We start from the raw sequence: 23,724 nt of genomic DNA, 5'->3' as shown, positions 1-23,724 counted from the left end.
TGCTCCACGGCGGAGAACTATAGCAGAAGCAGAAAAACTCTGGACTGTAGAGTACAGAACAGAGAGATCTTAAATAGAGCAATCTACTATAGGTTTTGGCAGCTATGAAAGCAGCTAGTGAGAAATAGTCAGACGAATACTCAGGGTGCACTGTTAATTGCTGTGTTCACCTTACTTTTTATGTAAACTAACATTTCCCTTGGCTCCATTTGTTCGAGCTATGTTAGTTTTAAATATTAAATATAATTGAATCGTAAAATCTGGAATAGTTTGTTGTTCATAGGCTGCCCTCAATGCACAGAGCTCTTTCTTTAGCAGAGCTATGTTATGTTATGTTGTGTTCTGTAACTTTATACTAACAGTTTCTATTAACTTGCTGTTGACTTAAAAAGATCCCACTATTTTAACAGTTCCATACCGTAACAGCCCCATGTTAGAGTACACATTACACACATTAACAGAATGCTGTTATCTGGCACTGTAAAGCCCACTAACATGCCTGTTAACAGTATTCGGAACAATGTGGAATCGCAACAAACAAAGAGCGAAATGTTGTTCTCTTTTCTGCTGCTCTCCCGCTCTCTCTCTCTTCCCTTCGTTCGGCCCGAGCATAGTCGTTTCCTCAGACAACGCGAACTAGTTTATGCCTCGAACGGAGCACTTACTCTCCCATCCGTTCCCATCCACACCCACTCCTTTGCCGAGCCGTGCTTCGTTCTCGTGTTCCGTTCTTATCCTGCGACGTCCTCGTGCGCGTCCGACCCTCTGCGGAACGCGCCCTGTGTGTGTGTGGGGCCGCCTGTAAAAAGCAGGTAATAAGGGGAGCAAAGCTTTTAGTCTTGGTCGGTTATTGGTGCTGTGTGGTTGACGACGCGACGCCGAAACTCCTGCGAGCTCCTTCCGTGGCCTGGTCACACGAGTATCCCCCCAGACGCGTTCTAGCCGAACACACGGCCACCATCGTGCGTGTGTGGGTCCCAGTCGTGGGTGTTCGGAGTGCGAGTGAGTGTGTGAGCGAGTACAAATTATGAATAAAAAGTATTCGAAGCAAACACAGGCTGCAAGGATAACAGAGTAAAACTAAGAAGTCTCTAAACAGAAATTCATATTCATCAAGAAGTTCTCGCGCCCGCGAATGTGTGTGCGTGTGCGCCTGTGTGTGTGTGTTTTCTTCAGCAAAGGGGGATTCCCTCGTACTCATACTCTGTCGGCTGTTTGGCCAACGTTTTGACAAATTAAAATGCATAAATTATGAATGAAAGTACCGTTACGTGCGTGACAACCAATCATTTGTTATTATTATGCACGTGGCCAAGCGACTCCTAGCTCGACTCTGAGGCCAGAACCAGAGAGAAAACACCTCCTTCGAAAACCCACCACAAGCTCCCGCGAATAGCGACTCCAAGGTCCGAGCGGCACCTCAGCGGCGGTTCCTTCAAGTTCCTTCGAGCCACAACGAAAAGAAACAAGAAAAATACCAGTCATAAGTAAGTATTATGCCACAAACAATTTCCTACAGATTTCCCCAGGGACAGCGAGGCAGAGCGAGAGCGAGAGCGAGAGAGAGAGGGACACACAGAAGTTGTAACTTAAAGTTTTATTAACTTGGCGGACCTCGGGGCCATCCCCTGTTCAATTTGTGCACACGCCTCAGGTGTCAACATAAATTATTATAATTATGAAATTCTATAGCCCAGATACAGCCATCTATTGCCATTACCATTCGCCCCCGTACTCCCCCGTACCCACCACACACTAGTATATTTATTAAATTCCCGTACAATGCCAATTAATTTTAGACCCTGAGCCGGACTCTGAATTATGGACTTTCATTAGTCTCATTTAGTTGCAGGTGGCTCCAAGAGGGGCACACGGCAGGGACGGGACAGAGTGTCCCTCTGGTGGACCGTTAAATTCCTAAACTCCCCGAGAGGTCACTTCCACGCTTAGACGCTTTTACGACCCCATCAATTGGCACTAAAAAAATGATATCGCAAGAAGGAAAATAAAACCAGATTTTGTCCAACCAGCCAGGCCGTTATTGGGAAAACATATTTTAGAGTGGGGGTGGGGGCAATTTTTGAAATTTATTTCATTGGCCATGTTTTTAATGGGCTTTCGGCCAGGACAAACCAGTCTCCTGGAGCATTTTTTTTATTTTTTATTTTTATTATGGTTTAATTTGTGGGGAAATATAGGCAGCATTTATTTGTTTGCTTCTCCGAATTTGTATTTGATTGTGGCCCATAACAATTATTTCCCAATGATTTGCTTTCGATTTATTCAAATTTGCATTCATTTGTTGCACGAATTGATCAGATCTGGTATATTTTAGGAAAATTAAATACTGACAATGTGTGTCCTGTATTTTTAGTACTTAAATGTGCATTTAAGCTTTTGTTGGACGCCAAGCCTTCACCGAAATTACCTTCAATTTGAAGGGAAAAGTGTGCCGAAAAGTGTGCCCCAACAAGAGCTGGCCATGGCCCCAACACGCACAATGGGCCAATACACACACAAACAGACTTACAGCAGTGGCAGTGGCAGTCATTCAGTCAGTGAGGCACTTCCCGTATAGCCATTCAGTCATCTCTTCGCTTGGCATTCAGAGACCTCTCTCGCTCATCCACAGCCCACATGGACGCCTGCAGCAGCCTAAGCCTCTGCTCCCAACCCCAGCACTCGTCGCCTCCTCCTCCATGTGTGTGTGTGTGTGTGCCACATGACTTTCTGTGTGTTGCGACAAGCCATTGAACATGGCCTTATGGGCAAATCTCTGGCCAACATCCAGTGTCGTTTGGTGCCTGCCCCGCTTTAAAGCGGCAGAGGGAAAGCAATTTTAAAGAGAGCCGAAAATCAATTTGTGGCACAAATCCGGCCAAAAGATTTCCATGTACTGCACGCATACGGGACACAGGATGCAGGATACAGAAGCTACAGCGCTACAGTGCCACAGCAGAGATGTTAGTGACCCCCGTCCAAGAGTCCTTCTAGACCTTGTGCGACGGTGTATATGTATATTTGCATATTTAACAAGCCAGTGCCAGTGCCAGTGCCAGTGCCAGTGCCATGACTGCCACATAATTAATTATGCAAAAGACTGAGACTTGGCCAAACATCAAGTATACGCAGTGTGTGCTCCAACTATTTTGCATAAGCCACTCGTTCGCCCCGTTCGACAGGGGGGGGGGGGGGGGGGGGGGCCTGTATCCGTGTGAGCCACATCTTAAAATAGCTGACAACAAGGTGCTAAAATTATTCATGGCCTCTAATTACAAAACATGATTTTCATTTTGGCAAACTTTTCCCCAAAAAGGCTTTCCTTTCCTCCCGTTTGCTGCTTTTCCGGGTGGATTTTCGGTTTTAATTGATTTTATGCAAATTTAATTTTTGGCCAAAACAGAACCCAAGAACAATTACACAATCGCCCGCCCGTGTGTCGTCTGCCCCGAGATGATTGTTAATTTATGCCTCTACTCAATGATTTTTGGGCTCGAGCATGTCCTCCGATCCGAGGGCTCTCTATCGTCCTCTATGCCCTCCGAGGGACGCACTGCTTCCTGGCTGGGAGAGCATTTAATACATATTATCATTTATTGGCCATAAATTGTATGATTAATTCATTCGGTTTGCTGTTTGCGCAGGACACAGGACGCAGGACAATTGTCTTTGTCACTTGAGGTCTTTCCCCCCCTGCCCCCCTCCCCGCTCGGAAATGCTTGAGTAAATTTGCTTTGAGGGAAACCCAGTGGGGGCCTGCAATAGACTCGTAGAATTCACTCAAATATTCATTCATTTGCGAATGCAGCCGTAGATACGGATGTACGATTACGCAGGAGATGCATGATTTATGGCCTTAGAATATGTATAATTACTGGGGAATCACGAGATCTATTGATACGAGGAATGCTCCTCACTATTTCCATTTGTTGACGCAAATAAACAATGTTGTAAGCCCTGGGAACTGGTAAGACTTTCGGCACTTAAGACACAACCCCTAATGACACTTGGCCTAGACCCAAAGAGAGTCTTTCAACTTGAACCCAGATAAATATTCAATGCGTGTCTATTTTCTACCATTCACAGGCTGCCAATCCTGCCACACGGAGACCATTGCCGATGTTTCAATTAAATACAGTGCGCTGAGCGACGGAGGAAGCCCGAAATATAAATAGAAATATAAATAGAAAAAGCCATAGCCAAATAGAGGAGCAAACACACACACACACAGGATACGGGATACGGGATACGGGATACGGGATACAGGATATGGCATGTAAATGCGACTGCCGTCTGTGTGCTTTTGGGGGTGTGTACTGTACAGTGGAGCACGCTTAATGGGAAGAGCAAATAGCAACGGGCTTGTGGAAAATAAATATAAATAAGCAGACGCCAGAGTCAGCGACAGAGCCAGCGACAGAGCCAGCGACAGAGCCAGCGACAGAGCCAGCGCCAGAGCCAGGGCGAGAAAAGCAATTGGTTGACGCTTTCCCTCGTTGGCGGTCAAGGGAAAATTTATTGCATTGCACGAATGAGACAAGAGGAAAACGCAAACGAAGCAAAAGCAAACACAGATAGAGATAGAGAGCCAGAGAGAGCCAGAGAGAGTGTATGAATAAGAAAAATAACCGAAAATTCCGCAACAAATTGAAAAATTAAAGTTGCACCCAAGAAAAAAGCCAAAGCCAGCGAGGAAACTTGTTCGGAGAACTTATCGAGAAAGAGAGAGAGGGAAGGTTGATGCAACAGCAACATGGATGCGCCACACTATAGACGTCGCCACCTCATCCTCGCCTGGATCCTCCTGCAGCTCTGCTACGGTAAGGAAAAACTTTATCATCCGGCTGGAAAACCCATCCCCTGAAATATTAAATAAATCATGCGCCATGTGTTGCCCCCGCTGAATGATAAATTCATTCAAAATTCACTCAATAATCGATGGGGAGGTCCCCTTTGAGATAAAGTCCCCGGCAAAGTCAAGGCTGTCAGAGGCTGGGTCCCGCCCCGGCCCCATTTCCTCAAAGGAAATCCTTTCTCTCCCCCACCCCCCACCGCCACCCCTCGCCCTTGATGTTGCCGTTGCCATGAATAAACAACAACTTTTGCCACTGCCTGGTATTTATTTTTAATTAAGTTCAACAAACTGCTTGGCGAAAACTAAACAAAATTAACTGGTAAACAAGCAACAGTCGCGGTTGAGCCCCTCGGCCGGGGGTTGGGAGACTTTTGACTCCTCCACAGCTGGCGGCCTGTCTCAGGCCGTGAATAATTCAGGCTTTTCGAAAGTGGTAGAGCAATCAGTGCCACTCGCAATCGAAGGCGGAAGAGCTGCCACACAGTCTTGTGGCCACATGTCTTTTGTCCACAAATGAATTAAACGTTTTGGCATTTTTCCATAAATTAAAACATAAATTCGCACAAATTCGATTCCATTATTTACACATCTTTCATTAGCGCCCGACAAATGCAATTAATATATTTTATTAATATTATTTTTTGCCCTCTATGAGTGTGTGTGTGTGTGTGTGTGTGTGTGTGTGTGTGTGTGTGTGTGCGTGTGTGTGTGTATGTCGTTCAACTTAATTAATTTGATTGCTAACAAAAAAAAGACCACGAAAGGGAGGGAGAGAGGGCGGAATAAATACAGTACAAAACTTGCATGAGGCCGCATTTAATTAAATAAATAAACATGTTTAAGTTTTTCCCCATTTCCATTTCCGTTTCCTTTTGCGGTAAACTTGTCAAAGCGGAAAGAAAAAACTTTCTTCTTCCATGGACATCCATGTGTTCGGTGTTTAAGGAAGAAACTTGCGATGCGGTGCGGTGCCCCTTTCCCCTTTCCCTTTCCCACTCCAAAATACGAGAGACAGAGAGCGAAATAATAATTACTGACAAACAAAATTTCTGTCTAGACAAACTCCCTCGAAAAAAGCGAAATAGAAATGATTATTATTTGCTGGCACTTAGCTGGCGGAGCGCACTGCCTGAATTATAGATAGAAATCTTATTTTCCTATTATGAGGTCACGTACGCATGCCGCAAAAAGAAACGGAACACAGAGGGGAACACAGAGGGGAGCCTCGACAGAAGGACACCCAGTAGTCGGTGGAGTCCCTGCAGGTTCCCCCCCTGCAGGTTCTCCTGCTACCCCCCAGTCCCAGGGTATTCGGGCTGGCAGCAAATAATGAAATTAAGTCAACGTGGCGAGCACACTTTCGGCCAAACTGTAACCAACAAAAGGAGCCACTGTCAGAAGGAAGTACACATTTATTGGCAGCACATGAAACTAATGTTGAGCGACACGCACTCCCAACCCCACCGTCTCCAGAGCAGAGCAAGAACGAGTTCAAATCCAAATCCAGAGGCCAGCCCTTGAAGCGCCTTCGAGGGGAGTTTATTAAGGATTTGCCTGGCATGGTTCAGGCCTCATAAATACCCACAAGTACGAGTATTATTATCAAGTGATTTTCCTCACGATTAAGAGTGAGAGTGAACGCCACTTGATGAGGTGCCGAAGGGGATGAGGTGTGATGTGCTGCTTGGGGCACATGGAATCGATGAACGAGTGAATCAATGTGTAATCTATAAGGCTTAAGCCATCCATCTATATTCATATCTTTATGCTGCATTCATTCATGCCATATTCCCTCCAAACAAGGTTGGTGGAATGCTTCTCCTAATGGTTTTGTTCTCAGGAATTCTCTTGATTTTCCCCAGACTTCCAAGGCAACAATTACTATAATCTGTCGAGCTAATTCATCATCCATCTACATCTAACTTTGTTTTGACTAATATTGAGCACACCCGAGGGGCGGCTTTGTCTTTTATCAATTTGATTCCTTAAGTAGAAATTAGCCGGCATTAATGCTGCATGCCCCGCCTGCCTCCGGTCACTCCACTCCACTCCACTCCACTCCACTCCACTCCACTGCACTGCACTCCACGCAATGTAATTAATCATAAAACGTTAAAATCGATGCCTTCAATTTAATCGAATTAATTGATTGCATGATTCCTTGATTCCTTGATGTGTGGGCGCCAATCCATTCCATTCCTGCCGAATGTCAAGTCGAAGTGAATTTTAATTATATTATTGCAGCTGTCCGTGAGCGTTGCCCAGTAATTGTGAGTGCTCAGCAAATTAATTGATATTTTAATTAAAGAAAATAGTCATCCCTTCGGCCTGCGAGCCCCGAAATCTCTCCTTATTCGGTACGACAGAATTTGCGTTGATTAGGAGCAATAATAGAAGACTGCTAATAAACGAGAGGAATTATTGGAACAGGCAGCACTTTGGGGCGTAATCGTGGACTCTAGGAATGGGTTCCAGGGGGTCTCAGAGCCAGCAAAAGGACTGGAAGTCCTTGCATTTGCTGACCTTGTGGGAAAAGCAGGCTGCGTGAGTGAACGGCCCTGCTCGCTACCTGGCGCCGATATGAGTAAAATATCAACCCTACGACCTACCGATTACTGTTCAAGCAACAGGGCCTTGCCATATGGAAAATCTGACATTTCGTTCAGTTAGAAGTTTTTATTGTCACGCTGTCACGCATTATTACAAATTATTTTTTTTTCCTTTTTCCCCGGAAATCTGAGCAGTAAATAGAACCTGTGGTGCCTCGAGAGGACATTCGGTTTGTGCGAAAACAAAGGGAAACACACATTTCTACTAAAATCAAATCAATTCGCAGGCAGAGCCCCCCAAGCGAAAGAACTGACTGAAATTAATAGGAACATGCTACGGTTTAACTGCGCGATTCTTGGCGGTAGAGGCACTGGCAAAACGTCCTTCATCAACCGCCACCTGAGTGGGGAGTTCAGCGACGGCGGTGCTGCAGCCGAAATCGAAAGCCACGAGCTTGTTTTCCACACCAATCGTGGCCCAATGTGCTTCGTGGTGTGGGAGACCCACGGCGAAGCGAGTGCCCCGATCGAGTTGAAGGTCGAGCCGGAGTGCGCCATAGTCCTGTTCGATGTCACTTCGGAGTCGTCGTACAAAAACGTTGTCAAATGGAAAACGGCTTTCGCCAAGGCCAGCCGTTTCCAAAGAGCCGTGATCACCTGCGGAAATATGGTGGACCTGCAGTTTCGCTACGGCCAAGGCCCCGAATTCAGAAATGGCCGCTACGATATATCGGTGAAGAAGGACTTCAATTTGGGGAAGCCCTTCCTTTGGCTGGCGCGCAGACTCGTTGGCGATCTACAACTGAGGTTTGTGCCCCAACTAGCCCCCCCGCCGCCACAGCAGCCGCTGGACGACGCCGCCAAGCGGGAGATGGATGTTAACTTGATACTAACGAAAAAGATACCCCTTCCAGGCAGAGTTTAACCATCAATAGACACAAACCAAAGCCCTTCAAAAGCCAACGAAGAAACAGATCAAATAAATGTGCTTGCAATATTTAAATCTATTAATCCCCATCGAATTCTGCCAGGTTGTTGTGGCTGTCCACAACCAGGCGCTCCTCGTGGTCCTCCCTGGGAGCCACAGATTGATCTGAAACCATAACGTTTCACTTTTCCGACTGAACAGACAGTTTTTTCACTATGATTTGATGGTTCGATGGTTGATGGTTTGATCCCACGCTGCCCTGGCAGAATGCCCTCCCCTCCTGCTCCCCTCCTGCAGCGCCCGCTGACAGAATGGAATGCAACTTTTGGGAAGCAAACAACAAACACAAATAAATATTGGCACAAAAATCCCATCGAATGCCATCGAAAGAGAAACTTTTGACTTTGTTGCCCTGCGATTAACCCTCCATCCGTCTATTGCAGGGGCAATGGGGGTTCATCGATCGATTGTTGCCAAGTTTTTTCTGCACGAATACCAATGCGAATGCGAATGCGATTGCGAATAAGAGTACTAGTACTCGAGTACGGGTATATGCAGCTCTCATCTTTCATTATTCTTTTTTATATATGTATGTACATATATATAGATATTTTTTGTGTTGTGTTGTTGCTGGACTGTGAGATATGCAAATGAAAGTGCGCCTGCAATGCAGCAAAAGCTCCACTGAGCTGACAACTGGGAGCTGTTTGGGGCTCTGGGTCGAAGGGGCAGACGTGCTCCCGTTCTGTGGACAACGATGCACTCATCGTCGAAGGCATACTCTGAAACAGAACTGAAACTGAGATGCAGAAGGAGCTGGAGCTGGAGACAGAGGGTGGCTCGGGAGGAGTGGCAGGATGGGGAGCAACTTCCGCTTCTGATTGCAGATTAAGCACGTTCTAGTCTGGGCCTGGGACCGGCCTAAAAGGGGGCTCCGAAGGATTGATGCGTATTGATGCTGCTGGCGTCTGCGAAACATGGCAAAAACATCTTTATTTGCTCAAGTCTTGGCATCCGGTCTGCCAGTCTGCCGGTCTGCCTGTCTGCCCCATCGATCCCAATCCGAAAACCCTGCTCCATGCCCCAGACTAAGCCGCATCATAATTTCTCTCTCCCCGTCTCTGGCTCCGCCCCTTCCTCCGCCTCTCTGGTCTGGTCTGGAAAAAATTTGCATTGTAAGTGAAGCCTTGGCAGGGCCATAAATTTCCGCCTGCCACTCCCCTCTCTCTATCTATCTCTCGTGTCTTGCCTCTTTTCCAATGAGTTTTCAATGGACTCTAATAAAATTAATTGCATTTTGCATTTGGCTGTCGAGGCAGAGCAAAGCCGTACAGAGCTCTCATATGACAATCAGATTTTGTTTTGGGAATTGCAATTTCTCGGCCCGCAAAACGGAGGCCGTGTCCAGCGGAGGATGGGGGGGCGGTGGCGGGGCTCACTGGATCGTCCTGTTTGCATTGTGTAACTAATCCGCTTGAGTAATCCGCTTCTATTGTCATTTTGCTGCTAAATGGGTTTTCGGCTAAAGATGATTTTGATTGGTTTTTGCCTCTGCATGGGTTTTGTTCTTGCCAAAAATTCGAGAGTGAAAATGAGGGCTAAAAGCAAAGTCAGCGCTGTTGAAGCGTATCAAATGGCAGGCAGAGGACGGTCTGTGGAGAAGTATTTTCAAGTATCTCCTTTTACACACATATGTATGTATGTACATATGTCGGAGCCTGGTTAATATCAAGCGGCACAACCACAACAACTCGCAGGCGTTTCGTTGTCTTTCCTTCTCTATCCAAATATCCAAATTCAGACCGCATTCCTCTCTTCTCCTTCGCAAGCTGCCTTCCTTCTTATTTTCCGCAACAACAACAACACGCCATGTTCATCTGAGACGCGCTATCGCTCTCGCTTTCTGCTATGACAAAATAGTAGCTCTTGCTCTCTCTCGGGTGTCTTTCGGTCTTACGCGCAGCACAATTTAGAGCGCTTGCACGCCTAGACTGAGGAGAGAGAGAGAAGCTAAATGATGTCATCTTTCAGCTAGAACAGCTTTCGACGACAAACTCCACTACGCAAGAAGAAGAAGAAGTCGGGCAAAAGGGAATTGAAAGATCAGGCGACGCGTCGCGACGGTCCCAATGCAGAAACGGAACGCTTCGCTGTATGCGTGTGATGTGGCTATGCGTGTGAGAGCGCTGCTGTAAACAACACAGCTATGCGCGCAAAAATAGGTGCTCGAGCGGAAGAATACCTTGATGGGCACATGAATAGGGAAAACTAGAGAAAACTTTAATAAGCGTATAATTTCTCAACACACGGCATTGGGGATATTTGAAGCTGATTTCCACAGACTACCTTTCTAATTGAAATACTAAGACGCACAAAATTTCCCTTCTGTCGTAAATGTAACTCGAATTTTAAACTGATGAAAGCAAATTACCCATAAAAGCCCTTGGAAAGTCGATTAGCAGTTTATATAGAGCAGAGCCTGGTCCCTGGGCCACTATGAGTATTTGGATGAGTTAACCCCTTGAAGCGGCCATAATGATATGCAAAGCTAAACTTTGGCCCGTAAACTTCTGCACTTGACACTGGGCCTCCTCCTCCTCCTCCTGCCCTGCCCTGCCTTGCCCCGCCTCTTAGCATTTCTGTGAATTAGATTTTGGGGCAAAACTAAATCCCCAAAAGAAACTCAATTTTGGGGGAAGGATTCGGTTCCGGATCCGCATCCGCATCCAGAGTTGGAGTCGCAGTCGGTGGAAACTTTTGTCTGTGGCTGTGGCTGACATTTGTTGGCCCCGGGCGGCAAATGAAATCATTTAAAAATCAACAATAATTAAGTAGCAAAACTTTTGTCTGTGAAGGTGAGTGTACCCGAGCCACCGAGCCACTGAGCCACTGACTGGGCCCCTTTCGACCACAACTATGACGTTTACACGACATCAAATGGAAAACTTTCCCGCCCTGCGAGCAGCATTTCTCAGTCTCTCCGTCTCTCCGTCTTTCGACTGCTGGCTGCCTGTCACTGGCTCTTCTTAATTAAAGCCCAGGTTAGATGACAAAACTTTCGAATCGCTGGCTTATCAATTAGCCGCCCCAGGGCGTGGCTGTGGCGGCACTTGGCATTTGTCAAAATTCACTTTTGGGCGCCCATCACCTCATCAGCACATTTCTGAACAGAATGCCAGAGAGAGTCCCGTTTTAATGAGCTGTGGCCCCCCTATAAATAAATCCCCATCCTGTGGGGAAAATTTGTTTACATTTTCGCACAATCGCGTGAAAGAAAAACGTATTAAAAGGCGTAATTTTGTATGAATCTTCAAAGATATTCGCACCTTTGCAATTATCTCGTACCTCCACAAGCCCCTCATTACTTTGCGGCCGTTTCCTTCGAAAAACTCCATTTGCTCCCAGCTAACACCGAAGGAGTGTCCTTTGTGTGGAGCCTGGCAAAGGCAAAGCCAAGGAGGAAAAGGCCTTTTGTGCGGCGAAACCTTTTGGCAACGCACTTTGTTTGTCTTCCGCCAACGAGCGGGGCTTTCGGCCAGTCCCCGGCTGGAGGAGGCAGCTGTTGTACGCCCCACTAGTGGAGAGTGCATAATACTAAATTGTACTTGTGGTCCCCGCTGAAATACGAGTTTATGCCCCACAAAGTGTCCGCCAAAGACACGCACAGGGCGGGGGCGGAGGCGCTTGATGGGAAATGGGAAAACAGGAACTCAAACGACGCCGCCGCTGCCGCCGCAAAGCGGAAATGCACTCAAAGGAGCAAAAAGCCCAAAGTGGGCGCCGTCCTTCTGCTCAATCCTCATCCTCATCCCCATCCCCATTCTCCTCATCATCGTCATCGTCAACGTCATCATCAGCATCATCATCATCGGCTGCAATGGCGGCTGTTTTTCTCTTTTATACCCTTTGCGGAGGGAGTTATGATTTTTAGAATATTTTTGGAAGGCAGAGAAGAGGGAATTTTGGAAATAATTACAGGCAAAAAGGACGTTCCCAGCTTTGGAAACGCCTTGCATTACATTCATTTATCAATTATTAATTCTTATATCAAGAGGCTACAGCTCTGGGGGAATTTGTGCGTTAAGGGTATCCCAGCCGTCGTCTCCCACAGCCTGCATTTTCCATAGGTTCTCCTCTTTTAAGCCTTTGTGCATTGTGCCTTCTATTTTTTTTGTTTGTTTGTCGCTTTGCTGGCTTTTTGGTTGAACGAACACAAAATACAAAAAAAGAAAAAAAAATAAAGAAGAAATGGGCACAAAAAACACAAGGAAACGACGTCAAAAAAGCCTTTAAGGCCTTAACGTCGCTTCCTGTTTGGTAATGAAATCCTGCACTTATTTTTAGACCCACACTTGGCCTCCCTCGGCGGGGGGACAATTGTATTTTTAGGCCCTAATGCTGCGGTTATTCTTGAACTTGTCCGAAAATAGCTGCCCAAACAGTTGACGGGTCGGGGCTCTAATGAGAGCGTGGGCAGATCGGCTTCCGAGGACGGGGATTCACTGTGGTTTGACTTTCGGTTTGCTTTGATTTGATTGGACTCCAACAACGTAACTTGGAGTGTCTGGAGGTGGGCCGAGGACCTAATGAAGGGCTTACTGCTGCTCACTGACGCAATGCGGGACGCGGACCGAGTGTTGGGACTAATCAAATAAATACCCGGAAAAGTCAACAAAATGTTAGCAACTGTTATGTTAAACAAATTAGGAAAGTGTTGCGTTAATAGCGGCACTCAGAATAGCCTTTAAATTGGGATAGTGGGGGGGGTGTTCCAAAAGTGCACTGCTCTACTTTTAGACGTCTCCCCCATCGACAGAGATTGGCCCACTTTCAGGACTAGCTGATGCTCATTTCGGGCTCTGCAATATTAATTCCATATCTCGATTTGCGTGACCCAAATTGCCCTGCGAGCACGCGGAGGGGCCTACGCGAGGCCCGTCTTTGTCTTGGGCTGTTAAATAAGTTGCCAACTTTTCATTTCACTCTGGCATTGTCTCGAGTGTTAAGTTACGCCCCGAACTAGAGGCAGAGCCCCTGCCCCAGAACCCAGAACCCAGAGCACCCTGACAGCTCGTAGCACTCCCGCCCCCACCCCCCAAAGACGGCGCTGGGAAGGCCGCCGAGGAGCGCTTTTCAGCCAGGACACGTTTCTCAAGTTAGCCTCGTTCATTCCTCGTTCGGGGGATCCCCTTCTGGGATCCGGAGGCATTGTGTTGGCAAAACAAAAGCGCATTGTTCTAGTCTGGCGTTGGTTCTAGGGCTTTCTAGGGTGGCGCTGGCGGTGGCGGTGCCTTCGATTTCCTTGACTTTTATGCACTCGCTGGCAGTTATTTATGTCCCGGTCTTAGTTTCTGGCATTGAAAGCGAGAGCGCAGCGTGCAGCATGCAGAATGCCTGGGGCTTATTAAAGTCGTGACAAAATAGTTGACAAACAATTCTTTTTGTCTCTCTTTCTGTTCCATTTGCAGAGGCCGCGGAGTGCCTGACAATGACCGAAATCAAAATACCCAAGCACATAATGCGGCACGAGGACGCGGCGCTCGGCTGCAAGTTTGATCTGGACGGAGAGTCCTTGTACTCCGTGAAGTGGTACAAGGACGGGTTCGAGTTCTACCGCTATGTGCCGCGCGACATGCCGCCGGGGCAGGTGTTTCCCCTGCCCGGAGTCGACGTCGAGGTAAGCTCTGGAAAGCAATCTAGTTATCCTAGATCTAGATCCCATTTGAATGTCCCGAAAGATTACTCCACTAACAAAATGCTCGGCAACAAGAAATCAAAATTACTGCAAACCCTCGAGCAGTCCGTGCCGCCCGTCGACCGCGAGGACGCCATACGCCTGATCGCCGAGGGGATCCGCAAGCCCGCGACCCTCGACCCCATCGACTCGGTGGACTCCCAGAAGGAGCATCTGCGGGTCCTGCACATGGACCATGCCCTCAAGCTCCAGCAGACCATGGAGCGGCACTACAATGTCTCGCCCTCGGCGGAAGACCTGGATCAGGTGATGCCCGTCAAGGACCAGGAGCTGGAGGACATACTGGATGCCCTCTCAGATATGGCATCCGAGGAGGAGTACGACGAGGAAGAGGAAGACGACGACGAGGACGAGGGCGATGGCGAGGGCGATCAATACGATGGGGACGATGAGGACGAAAAGTCTCCAGGCACTGAAGACGACAGGAATACAGTTTTTGATTTGAACAAGATCGTCTTGTAGAGGGTAACCAGCAGTCGGCCTTTAGCTCTCGGCACGAAAAATCACCTAGAAAATTGTAAAGTTTTAACCAAATTTCCATGCAGAAGAGCCCCAATAAAATAAGCCTGTTGTAGGGACTCTCGTATGCTGCTTTCACTCACTTTTACTGTGCACTTTCTTACTTTCTTTTGCCACATTTTTCCCCTCTTTTGCAGCTGCAAAACTCCACGGACGTGGTTGTTGTTTTACGTTCGGTTAGCCTTCAGTCGACTGGACGATATCGCTGCGAAGTGTCCGGCGAGGCGCCTTCCTTTCAGACAGTTTCCGGTCACGAGGACATGATTGTTGTGGGTAAGTGTTCAGTGGTGGGGATGGGCTGGGGTGGTAAAGTGGGCTACACACACACACACGAAAAGGGGTCGAACAGAGTGGAGAGAGGGGAGAGCAGAGAGGAGACCATTCAAGGCAAGATTAATTGCACTGCGCGAACGAAGCGACGAAAAGTAATCTGTTTCAGTATTTGCCTGCCTCTGTTCTCTGTTCTCTGTTTCCCTTTCTCTTTCTACATCATCACCTCTCTTTCTTGTTCTCTTTTACAAGATATATAAAATATATTTCACATTTGTTTAGTTTATGCCCGGCATTGTTTCTCGCTGCGATTCACAAATTCTCGACCAGAAAACCTGTCCCAAAAGGAAGTGCACAATGAAAGCTGTCGGTGGGTGTTTCGACTAGGGGATACCCTCTAAAGAGGTTGGGGTGTGAGTCTCTATATCTATACAGGGAAACTCGGATTCAATGCCATACAGAAACCACTTAAAATACACAGAAACTTGTTTTCCTGTTAGCCAGGTAGAAAATACTCATCTTTAGAGGTCCAAATCTGTATCCCTATAGAATATATACCTTCTTCGTGTGCCCCATTACCGGGTGGACCTATAAACGAGAATGAGACAGAAGGTGTGGAGGCTGAAGCTCTGGCCATCCTTTTTCTTGGCCGTTTCTCTGCTCGACTACAGGATACACATGTATGTGTGTGTGTGTGTGTGTATTTGTGTGTATTTATCCTTTGTATTGTATTCCGCTGGCAAATTGCCCATGTACGTGATGCAATTCGTTGCTCACTTACAGCCAGAGCACCGCCAGAGCCCTGCCTCCGATTCAGACACTCCCTCGGCCACGGCCTCGGCCTCCGATTCAGATTCAGATTTAGCCCGTGCCTCAGACTTGCCATCCGGCTCAGATTTTCCCCATTCCCCCCCTGCCCCTCCTCTGCGCTGTGCAACTTAATTTGAAATTTTTGCGCAATCCAACAAAACATGGCGCAAAAATATGGCCAAACGCAATATGAAAAACTGCTCCCGAGGAAAACTTAGAGTAAACGTGTTTAATATCAGTGGAAAGCCGTGCCGGGCCGTGCCGGGCCGCACGGGGCCTTGCAGCAACGTGAAGAAAAGATAAATTCTCAGTTTTCTTTTCTTTTCATTCAGAGAAAGCCCATTCGAGAGAGAAAGCTCATTAAAGGGGAATGCGGCGGGCGGATATTTGTTGCTGGGTTCCGCATCCTCGTCCGATTTCAAGGCAGATATTCAATTATAGATTTAAAGGCTTTAAACTTGGAATCTGTACATTTCTGAGCAGCTTGCAGCCATAGATGGAGTCGTAGTCAAGAGTCACAGCTGAATCTTCATCGGAAATCAAAGAACAGACCGCTGGCTGTCTACCATGTCTCCGGCTCAAAACTAATTCCCCCAAGATCATTTCGCATAAATTCCATGCAAAACTGTCGCATGGAAACCCCCAAATGCATGACGTCAGGCCCCCAACCCCCAACCCCCTGGAAGGCGGATGAAATGCTTGGAGTATCGACACATCTCTGACCCAAATACTCCTCCAAATACTCCTGAGTTCCCCAAACGTTTCTCATTATTATGATGATGTTTATCATCGACAGTCGTCGTCGTCGTCGTTGGGGCACAATTGCGCTTGGAGACGGGGACAAATTTCACCTTCATTTCCGTCGCTCTCTCATTGAGCGCCACTCAATTGGGGCATGGCGGGGGCAGGAGCAGGGGCAGGGGATGGAGGCAATCAAAATTGGTATATCGCATAATTAGGCTAACTAAATATTTCCTCGATGGCTCGGGAGTGCGACACAGAGAGGTTCGAGGGGGGGGCAACCAATCAGAGCGGAGCAGAGCCTACACTCGTTTCCGTTTTCAGATGGAAATTACTCAATTACGCTCAGGATTTAATGGCGAAAAAAAAGTGGGTGGAAGTCTAAAGGGGGAGGGGGTGGTGGAGGTGGTGGCTCGGGTTCCAGCCGGTTCAGGTTTAAGCGGATTAAATCAAAGGCATAATGACTATGACGATTTGCGGATCAATAAACTTAATGAATTTGTGGGCCATTAAAAAAAACCCGAGGAAGAGCTGGAAAAAGCTGGGAAAAGCGACGAGGAAAAGAGCTGCGAAAGAGAGGAGGAAGAGTCAACATTGGTGACAGGCAAAAGGGAAGCGGAAAGAGCGATGGAAAAGGGTTTTGCGAGAGTTTCATTAGCTGCAGATTCCCACTCACGACTCTCTTTGCTCCGTTCGCCTATGGGACATTTGTACAGCGAATCGATGCGATGCGTGTTTCCTGCTGGAACAGAGCTCTAAGCAGAGTGCCGTGAATCGAAGAAATGTCATTGAAATTAATGTGCAATGGGAAAAGGGATGTGCGAAGGGAACTAATGGAACTCCCCGCTTACGATATACGATATTCTGGTTGGAATAATTGAATGCAATTACTGGGCAAAGCCCGCAAATGATGAGGCGCTATGACAGGGCAAAATATATTTCTGACCCAGTTGTTGGATTAGAGCCATCTCCGTCCAGTAGCCACCGACTGACCCACCGACCGAGCGACTGAACGACTAACAAAAGCGATAATTGAAGTGTATGCGCGGAAATTGAAAACGGGAGAATGCTCGGGGGACTGTCGCCCCGTCGCCCCACAGCTGCATATGATGGAGAATATCCGGTGGGGGCTTTGGGGGGGGGCACATAATCCTTCACCGCGCGAGTGGGTTGCACTCTGTTGGCTTTGATGGAAAAATCACGGAAAATTTAATGAAATAAAAGTCGGAAAGATACAATATCGGGGAAATCGATATTTGTTTCACTTAAACCAATCTCTGGGTTTACTTCGGGTATCATTGAAGTTCCCATCTGCTATTAAAGCCACCTTTGTAGCCACCTCCGAAAAGAGTACTGCGCCCTTTTGACCCCTTTCTGTTTGTGCGTTTCGAAGGCAAAAGCAAAGGCTATTAAGGTGAAAAATTGTTAGTTTATTTAGGCATCGGATTTGCCTAGATATTTGTTTCAGTTGCTCAATTGATTTCATTGTTCCCCGAGTCCCAGAGCCACGAGCCAGACAATGCCCTGGAACCCTGGCACCTTCGACGAGACGGCCCACGCGGACACGGCCTCCACGGCCTCCACGGGCTGATCCCTTGTCCGAGAGAGCCTTTGGGCAAACAAAGCCGCACAATGGCGGCTAAATAATGAAAATGCCCAGCAATTATTACCAATTGATACAGCGAACGGCCAACAAACAACAGGCAACAGACAACAGGCAACAAAGTGTTTACTCACCCGCCCAGGCGCCACGAAAAAAACCATAGAAAATTGTTCAACATTTTGCCAAAATATTAAAGGGGGCCCTGGGAGCGACGACTCGACAAGGAGATACCTCGTGGTGAATAGGAGGCACTATATCTTTACGATCTTAAGGTTTTCTGGCAGTATCTTTGGGGGGAGGATCCACTGATCCAGTGGAAATGGATCGATATACCCTGGAATACCCTGCAGTATCTGGCGCCCATCGACAGGGAGTGGGGCTAAAAGTATCCACAGCTTAATCAATGTCAAAGCGGCGTAAAAATAGTCGCTGAAAATACAATAATTTATGCCGTTCAAAGGGAGTGGAAAGAGCACTCCGAAAGGGAAGAAGAAAGCATGGAAAAACAATAAGAAAGAGTACCGAAAGAGAGACCGAAAGTAAGGCAAAGAAAAAGGAGAAGCACAATACTTTTTCCTGACCCTTTTTTGGTGTGGAGTTTCCTTTTAATTTCTCTACTTTCGAAGCTTTTCCCATTTTAAAGGCACTTATGGAGATTATTAGTGAGAAATCTTCCTGGGTTTTTCGCGTATTTCCTTTTAAATTGTTGCAAGTTTTCGTCAATGGGAATTTATCGATTATGCGCCTCGGCAGTCGATACAATTTCCCTTCGATTTTTCCCCCTCGTTGACCCATTTGGCAGGCGGCCAGCCAACAGTCGGACGGCACTACGGGCATGTTGTATGTTGCACGTTGCACGTTGTATGCTCTCCATTACGGGCAAGATTCATCCGGGCAGGCAGGGCCCACAAAGCAGGAAAAAAGAGGAAAAATCAAACGCAACAGCGTGTAAAAATAGCCATAGACATTTTTGTGTTCAGTGTTTTATTATATGCTATATGGATATGTATGAGCCTCCATTTTGTTTGGTTTTTGGACCTAGGGCAGAGGGAGGGGGGCTTTAATTGGCCCGCCTGATAGCCAGCGAAATAGAATTCTGTTTTGGAAACCAATAACCAAATTATCAATCAATCTTTTTCGGTGGCAAACAACTTCATTTGGAGGGGAATGCAATCATCGAAGTGGAATGGCAATGGAGGGTCGTTTCATTACCACAAGAGATGGCACTCCACGCTCCAAAGGGGGCGGGATATGCATCGTAGTATAAGCCAATACATACAGCAGTAGACTCTTGTCCACCCACCGAAAGGCAAAACCCAATCGACTCCCCTAGGCACCTCTTTGGCTTCTCCATCAACCCATCCACAGCTGGCTGCCGCGCCAATCCTTAAATCCACGAGCATCTCACTAATCTCCGCCGCATTTCTCCCGTCTCTCGATTCCAATTGCAGTGACACCGAAGCACGGACCACAGATCACCGGCGGACAGCCGCGCTACCAAATTGGCGACATGGTGCGCGTCAACTGCACCTCGGCGGCCTCCAAGCCGGTCTGCCATCTCAGCTGGCTGATTAACGGGATGCACGCGAACCGCTCGCTGCTGCGGCCCTACGAGCCGCTGATTGTGGGCCGCGAGGGCCTGGAGGTGGCCCGGCTGGGGCTGGAGTTCCGCGTCCGCGGGTGACATTTCAAGCACGGCGACATGAAGCTGAAGGTGAGTCCCGGGAGGGCATCACGGGGGGCTGGCTCTGGCTTTAAGCTGATTACAGCCATGAAAATTGATACATTCACGGCGACAGGAGGGGGGCAGGGCAGCAGAGCGCTCTTCTGATTCAATTTGCGACAACATAACACGGCAGCTCATGTTGATTATTATCCATTCGGACGCAGTTGGCAGCACAACCACTCACCCCTGACCGCTCGCCACTCCAGTCCCTGCCCCGGCCCCCTTTGACCAATCCACACATCCGCCACATCACATAGGTGGGGGGGCAGGTGGGGAGGCAGGGGGTGGCTGCAAGTGCAAATGTATGTTGAACAAGCCACAAAATTTCATGCGAACGCGGGTGGCAGTCGGGGGTGGCACAGTGGCAGGGAAATCTATGGTTTTGGGGTTGCAGTAAAGCCTCGATAACAGCCAAATATTCCCCATTTTGTTCCACTGTGCAGCCGCCCACAGTGGGCCGAGTGGGTCGAGTGGTTGCGAGGGTCACTGTCCTGTCCGTTTGCATATGTGTCCTGTGTGTGTGTCCTCGTATATTTAAGTGTCCTCCGTCCGCCGGAATATACGAGTATGCGGGTAATTTTTGGGTTACGCTGGGAGTTAATGAAAACATAAAACTTTTACTGTGCCGTCAAGAGAATAACAGCAATGGAGCCATCGAGGAGTGCACCTCCAGCCGCATTATCCCCCTCCCACCGAGCCATCGGTGGGGAGCACATTTATCAATGTACACAGATTTGATGAAAGTTTTCCCGTTTCCTTCTTGCATTTCCCGGGGCTGCCCGGCGGCCCGCCTGCAGTGTGTCGCCAAAATCTCCTCCGTGTATTGGCAGAGCAACGAGGAGAGCGTGGAGAGCGACAAGCACCAGAGGATACCCGTGCTCGAGTCACGGGAGACGGTCATGTCCAAGTCCCGCCAGTCGCTGGACAAGTCCCAGTCCCCGCTGGAAGGTAAGCGATCATCAATCATCAGCAACAGTTGTTCCCCACCCACACACCCACCCACACCCCCGCACATTCGTAACTTTTCCCACTGTTCTCCTTTCGCTTTCCCCAGCAGACAAGCAGCTGAAGAAGAGCCGACGCCCCGCAGCGGCCACCTCGGCGGCGGCAAGCGCCGCCTCCTCCAGTGCGGCAGCCTCATCATCATCAGTGTGGGGCACGGGCTCATCTGCGCCCTGGTCACGCATATTAGCTTCCAAATCAATTGCACGCATCTCCCTCTACGCGTTGCCAGTCCTAATAGCCTTTCTGTGTAGCCTTCCGACGGCCCTGACGGTCCGAGGGAGCGGCCATCGGAGGTGCTGCTGCCACTGGACCTGCAGCAGGAGGACGCTGCTGTCGACCCAATTAAACGTGGACGCTGCTCCACGTAGATAACAATTAACAAAGATGTTGGCCAATAGAGACGAGGACGTGGAGGAGGAGCACGAGGAGGAGAAGCCTCCACTGTTTGGTTGGAAAATCCCATCAAGTTCTTTGTAAATATTTGCATTTACATCAAGTATACGCCGCGTATCGGTCCTGCTTCAGTGTGTGTCTGTACATATCTATAGATAATTATTAGACGGGCTCTAGGGCCATTTCCAGCATAGAACGTCGTTGTTCCTCTTTGGGCTTTCCGCTTCTTAGCTCCCAAGAAAATGCTCAACAAAAAAGAAATACAAATAAAGAAAAGAATACACACCACACGTATGCTTGAAAGATACTGTATAGATCTAAGATTAAAGCCCAAGCAAGTAGCCAAAAAACCATTAGGGACTCGGAGATCCCAGTATTTAATCATCTCCTAGGCTAAGCAGATCCTCTGGAGGAAGGAAGGGTGTAAACAGATTCCATTTGTGCTAGAAATAACGAATAAATAAGGTCTAGAGATGGTCCCAACTAAAGCCTAGATTAAGGACAGACTAGAAGAAGATGTACCGATGTAAAGGCGTACAAAAATACTCACAAATATTATAGATTTTCCTGAATTTCTTCGGTTCCCGTTTGTATTGCTTTAAGGATCCCAGAAATAAACGTAGCCTAAGATTGTATATATTTTAAGGATAGTTTTCTCCATACGGCAGTAGTATTTACGATTACAGTTTTCCTAAACATAATCGGGGGGGGGATCTACGAATATATATATCGCTATTCTCATCCATTCTCTCTCTCCAATCACGACACTCATCCATTCATCCGTTTCACTGAACTTATACGTATGACGCGCACCTTAAGGCATATCTGTATGTGTAACCCCGTAACCCTCTCTCTTGTATGATGAAACCAAACCAATTGTTAAATGTTAATAGGCTAAGGGCATAACTAGCGAAATTATATTCCAATCCGATAGAGAATTTAAGCCAAAATCCAAAAACCCAAACCCTGTGTAGCAGTGTAAAATATATGCGGATAATGAATGTTATTAAGTCTTTAAAGAAATAAAGAATACAACAACAAAAACAAAGCAGAAAATATTTATTGCTGGGAGATGGCAGGGCCGTGCCCCTCCCCACCCACTCAACACTCTTGCCCCACTCCCCCACTCTCCCCTGTCGACCGTCCGCTGTCTTTATGCGCTCTTGACCTGAAACAGACGTTGCCCCAACGAATCTTCGTGCCAGCACAATCGTCCTTGCCAGGCATTCTTTTTGCTGTTTTTATACTTTCTCTCCGTCTCTCTGTCTTCCTTTCTTTATTTTTTTATCGCTGTTGGCAGTGTCATAATATCTCGCCTTGGCTGCGCTGGCATTCATGTCGTTGCTTCATTTTATTGTTATTATATTTACTTGTCGGATTTGCTGTGGCGCCTCCTGCCCCCCACCCCCACCCCCCCCCCCACACTGTCGTTTGCTATAGATTTTCCTCATATTTTTTTGTGCTGAAAGAGTAGGGCCATATGCCCCAGCACTCTCTCTCTCTCTCTCTCTCTGTCCCTGGCGATGCGTGTGCCATGCACTTAAACATTTGATTACGTGTCATATATCAACACATTGTACGATTGAATTTGCCCCACGCATGCGGCTGCTCCACTCTTCTATGGAGTACTCGTATCTTCCCGCCAGTTCGGAGTTGGAGTCGTGATTGGGTGCTATAAAACGACCGATTCCAGGGCCCTTCACCGGCAGCCATGCCCTGAGTACATGCAATTTGCCCCAAAAACAGCAGCATGTGCGTATCGCATCGTATCGCCAGCCATAAATGCGGCTCAGATTGTGTTCTTGCTTATCCAGACAGCCTTTTCTGCTGCTTTGCTTTCTTTATGGAAGGTTAATGACTCGGCAACACTCCACTCCGCTCCACTCCCGACCCGAAAGAGCCAAACTCCAGGCTTTAGCCCATAATGCTCATATTTCTTGTTAACTGCCTGCTGGATCGGAGTGTAATTATTGTTAACATTAGCATATATAGAAATTTCTTTTGTAAACTTGGAAGGGAGGGAAAAGAAGAGAAAATAGATATCAATACCATATTGGCCGCCATTCGAGGAATGAGAGGGCTCATTAAACAGGAAAGTAAGTAGATCGCGACTCTTTAGTGTGATAGTACAGGAAAATCTGTCCTCAGTGTAAATTTGTGTCATTTAAAGACTGCAATTGAGGGGTTCTAAAAAGCATGCTTCAGAATATTCAACTGCATTCAACTTCGTGGAGTCAAAACTATCCTTATTTGCTTGGAATTCCTGTTCCTCAGGATCTATGTACAATCTGTAGAGCGAGGGATCCGTATTCCCTGAAATGGTAATAGAAAAACACACTCCATCATTTAAAGGTAAGTAAAAATAGCTCCTGGACTACAGACCATGCTGAAAATAGTAAAATCCTAGTAAAAAATCCAACCTCTTAATCAGGAACCCCTTTTCGTCCTTTTAAAGCCGCCCTTTGGCCCGCCTGCTGGCAATTAAACCAAATGAAAAGCGTCGCGAGTGAGGCCCAAAAGGGGTTACGTTACGGCTACAAAGTTACGGCCGCCTCCTGCATGGCTGTCCT

At 47.5% G+C, this 23,724-nt stretch overlaps 3 protein-coding genes across 3 annotated transcripts; all 3 read left to right on the top strand.

Annotated features, from left to right (window-relative positions):
- The first annotated feature begins 824 nt into the window (after positions 1-824).
- Positions 825-22,192, top strand: LOC108164139. The gene is made up of 7 exons (XM_017299741.2): positions 825-1,487; positions 4,087-4,820; positions 13,801-14,009; positions 14,744-14,879; positions 19,482-19,744; positions 20,554-20,704; positions 20,811-22,192. The coding sequence occupies exons 2-5, from the start codon at positions 4,754-4,756 to the stop codon at positions 19,712-19,714; spliced, it is 645 nt and encodes a 214-aa protein (XP_017155230.1). The 5' UTR covers positions 825-1,487; positions 4,087-4,753; the 3' UTR covers positions 19,715-19,744; positions 20,554-20,704; positions 20,811-22,192.
- LOC108164140 (GTP-binding nuclear protein Ran-like) lies at positions 7,524-8,407 on the top strand. The gene is made up of 2 exons (XM_017299744.2): positions 7,524-7,634; positions 7,692-8,407. Exon 2 carries the CDS (start codon positions 7,736-7,738, stop codon positions 8,327-8,329), a length of 594 nt encoding a protein of 197 aa, XP_017155233.1. The 5' UTR covers positions 7,524-7,634; positions 7,692-7,735; the 3' UTR covers positions 8,330-8,407.
- On the top strand, positions 14,036-14,673 carry LOC108164141 (histone chaperone asf1). Its single transcript, XM_017299745.2, has one exon. The coding sequence runs from the start codon at positions 14,088-14,090 to the stop codon at positions 14,547-14,549; it is 462 nt and encodes a 153-aa protein (XP_017155234.1). The 5' UTR covers positions 14,036-14,087; the 3' UTR covers positions 14,550-14,673.
- Positions 22,193-23,724: the final 1,532 nt, after the last annotated feature.

Source organism: Drosophila miranda, chromosome 4 (genome assembly GCF_003369915.1).
Source record: "Drosophila miranda strain MSH22 chromosome 4, D.miranda_PacBio2.1, whole genome shotgun sequence".
Lineage (NCBI taxonomy): Eukaryota > Metazoa > Arthropoda > Insecta > Diptera > Drosophilidae > Drosophila > Drosophila miranda.
This window is presented reverse-complemented; position numbering and strand designations above follow the sequence as displayed.